This window comes from Branchiostoma belcheri, unplaced genomic scaffold (genome assembly GCF_001625305.1).
Source record: "Branchiostoma belcheri isolate BF01 breed outbred unplaced genomic scaffold, Haploidv18h27 scaffold18, whole genome shotgun sequence".
In the NCBI taxonomy this organism is placed as follows: Eukaryota; Metazoa; Chordata; class Leptocardii; order Amphioxiformes; family Branchiostomatidae; genus Branchiostoma; species Branchiostoma belcheri.
In genome coordinates this window covers 2,827,170-2,830,886 of record NW_017803268.1, presented here as the reverse complement: position 1 = coordinate 2,830,886, position 3,717 = coordinate 2,827,170, and the positions used below count along the sequence as shown (strand labels likewise).

Sequence of the window (3,717 nt, the reverse complement as noted above, 5' to 3'; positions counted from 1 at the left end):
AACAGGCGGGGCTGAGGGTGCTCAGTAGGGCCGCGTACCCCAGCCATTTTGCTTTATCAGAATACCGATGTTTCTATATACGTATTTGATATAATATCCAAGCAGATCCTAGGGTCGCAAAAAGAGTATCAAAGGCAGTATCCAATTGGCCAGAGAGGGACCATGCGCGACCCAAAAGAAAAAAGGGGACCATATATAAAAAGCTAACGATAATTTCCCACAACCTCTAGCTTTGAGAGTATCTGACATATACACAGAGAAATGCAGTGTTTAAGATAGAAGTGCTTTGGAGAAAGGAGAATGAGATGTGCAACAAAAGCACTTTTAACTAGAGTTCCACGATCTCATACCTTCGCCAAATGATGTTAATCTTCATGACAGACAAAGTAAAGATTATTCCTCCTGATTATGCAAATAGGATCCTCATTTGCATGAATTATATCAGTTGATCATATTCTCAAACAAAAGACAGCCTTATCGTAACAAAGAAAACCATTCTACCATTTCCTCATAAATTATGCAAATGAGGTCCTTATTTGAATAAGTTATGTTTAATGATGTTCACCTTCACTTAACATTCAAATACCCCAAGTATAAAATTCTAGGCAGTTACCATTATGGAATTATAACATTTTCTTATTAATTATGCAAATTAAGAGTTGATTTACATAATCGAAAACTTCCTGTGTTTCTCTCGTTCTCAATTACATATGTCACAAGCTTGAATAGTCCTATAATGTAATGCAGCTGATTTATAGAATTTCCTCATTAATTATGCAAATTACATCCAGATTTGCATAATTGTTGCATAATTATGTCAAGCGTCACTACATACCAAAAATCATGAAGATCCGTCCTCCGGTTCTTGAGTTATCCTCTTATGAATATTTTCAAAGAAATGGCCCTGCAGTTCCTGAGCAAACCGCTAGGGGGCCCAAACCTATGTCAGTTGTTCCCCAGCACAAGACCTACCTACCATCCAAATTTCGTGACCCTAGCATGTCTAGATCATGAGATATCAAAACCGGAAGTTCAGGTGCAGTACCATAAGAAGCCGCTAGGGAGTCCAAAATCTAATCATTTCGAGGTCTCATCAAGACCTACCCACCTACCAAATATGAAGTCAATCCATTGAAGCCTTCCCAAGTTATCGTGTTTACAGACAGACAGACAGACAGACAGACAGACAGACACACACACACACGAACGCCTACGAAAACATAACCTTCTTGGCGAAGGTAATTAGTATAATGGAACATGCCAATTCAGGATCAAGAAATCTGGTGAAGGGAAAATAGAGATCAACATCAATAACAGTAGTACAGAGAAGAGTTATGAACCCGAAATGATTATGATGGTGATGAAAATAACGATTATAAAGCACTTAGTGCTCAGTAGACTCCATTCCTACCGGAGTTAAAGATAGTAGAATTCGACTCAAATGGGGTAAATAAGGCCAGGGGTTATATTTCAACTGAGCTGGCAAATGAACTCTAGTGACCAAATACCTATTTGTCACTATTTGGCTAGATTTTAGTATTTTTCAGCCAGCTTAGATAGTCTGGTGGAGACTATAGTAGGTGGTCAGTAGGACAAGCCATGCTAGTTACCTTCGTCAGAAAGTTATAAGTTTTGGTTTACCGTACATAGGGGTTACTGATTTTGTAATCGCTTATAAATGATTTGGGGTGTGGTGCATGTATCTTCATGATATTTGGTAGGTAGGATGAACCTGTGAAACTCGGAAAGGTGAAGGTCAATTTTAAGTTTGAAATTTAGCTTCAAATGTAGACCAAAGAACAGATCGTCACGCCCCTTCCCCCGGCTGTGGATAAACTAGTCCCTTGGGGGGGGGGGGCAGATGGGGGCATGGTTTTGCAGTGCATTGCTTGTTGTGTCATCGGGTTTTGGCGTGGTGATATTTTGTAGTGTCAGGACAAAGGCGTGTCTAGTGTGTTCTCTGTTTGTTCCCGGTACGCTAGGATAGGAATTGTTTGTGCGATTTTGCTATTGACCTAAGCTTGAGATAAGTTTTTTTAAAGCCGAAGTTATGTTAATGATGGATATGTAGGAACGTATTTTTTGATAGTATTAACCCGAATCCTGAGATAGGGTTTGCTATGTGCGCTCTTGCTATTGACATTAATTTGGGGTAACGTTCCTTTTTTAAGCTGAATTTATTTTAATAATGAATATGTAAGGGTTGATTATGTCACAATAAGCATTATGACTATGTTGGAAAATGTCCGTATTTGTGTAACGTATGTTTCTGTACACATCCTTTGGTTCACCAGCAAAGTAAAAGTCAAACTATATACAGCAGCACATCTCTGATAACCCAAACACATACATGACGAACTTATATGAAGTTATCGGCCTCTTGTTATCTCTACGTTACCGATATGGGATAAGCCACAATGTACATCAGTAAGAGTACAGAAAGGAATATTGGTGCATTGTGTTAAACAGGGACAACGTATTAGCCTAGACATTTTCTACAGTAGGGTTACTCTGGTTATTGGTGCCATTATCATATCGTGTAGAGCTTATGTGGAGGATGGAAATGTATTACCTCGACCGTGTTTTTGTTTCTAGCTTCTTTGCAAATGTCTTGCAATGCTGGAGGTTTGGCACATGTGCACGTAAATTTACTGATATTGCTGTACGTCAAATGTTTAGAAGCTTTAAAACTTAAGTTGTCTGCATCTTACTTTGTGAACTTGAAAAGGTACTTAGCAGCCTATTGTTCCTACCTTGATGATTAAAATAGATTTTTATTCAATCTATGCAGATCCTGTACCGGAAACTATTCAGATTTTTAGCTTTCCCATAATGTTTTTTTCTGACATATATTGTGAAGAAATTGAGAGATTCTTGTTCGTATGTATACATGTACGATAATGTAACATGCCTCCTAGCGATATCTAGGAAAAGTGCAGACTGTCAGTTCACCCACCTGTTAACGCTTGGCTGGTATTATAGTGATTTATGGATCATTTTGCAAAACAACTCGAAAGCTTGTTGGCAACTATGCAATGGGCGGGGCCTATAAGATCCAACTGGTCTTGCGCGAAGAAACGTGAGTGCTTATATTAACTGGCAATCTTCCATCCTAGACATTCTTTTATCATTATGATTATCATATCAATTATTTGTGCTGAGCGAAGATAATTTTTAGGGGATTAGAGGTATATGTTTAGACATAAGTTGGGAAAAAAAGGTTAACCAATGTATCTGAATAAAAGTGGTTACCAAAATATGTTGTTACGTCAAGTTCATTTGTTCTTTAAAGTCACATACCTAGTCTTGTTCGTACGTACATGTACGAAAATGTAACATGCCTCCTAGCGGTCTGCAGGAAAAGTGCAAACTATCAGTCTACCCACCTGTTAACGCTTGGCTGGTATTATAGTGATTTATGGATCATTTTGCAAAACAACTCGAAAGCTTGTGGGCCTCCTAGCGGTTTCTAGAAAAAGTGCAGACTGTCAGTTCACCCACCTGTTAACGCTTGGTTGAAATTGTAGTGATTTATGGATCATTTTGCAAAACAGCCCGAAACCTTGTGGGCAACTATGCAGTGGGCGGGGCCTATAAGATCCAACTGGTCTTGCACGAAGAAACGTGATGCTTATATTAACTGGCAATCTTCCATCCTAGACATTCTTTTATCATTATGATTATTAATTATTCGTGCTAAGCGAACATAATTTTTAG

At 38.5% G+C, this 3,717-nt stretch overlaps 1 protein-coding gene across 1 annotated transcript in view; it reads left to right on the top strand.

Annotated features, from left to right (window-relative positions):
- The window catches only part of LOC109467319, a 7,484-nt gene extending 5,182 nt beyond the window's left edge, over positions 1 to 2,302 (top strand). Inside the window, exon 8 of the mRNA XM_019765263.1 lies at positions 2,295 to 2,302. Within this exon, the coding sequence (XP_019620822.1) occupies positions 2,295 to 2,302 (8 nt within the window). The remainder of the gene's footprint in view (positions 1 to 2,294) is intronic.
- Positions 2,303 to 3,717: the final 1,415 nt, after the last annotated feature.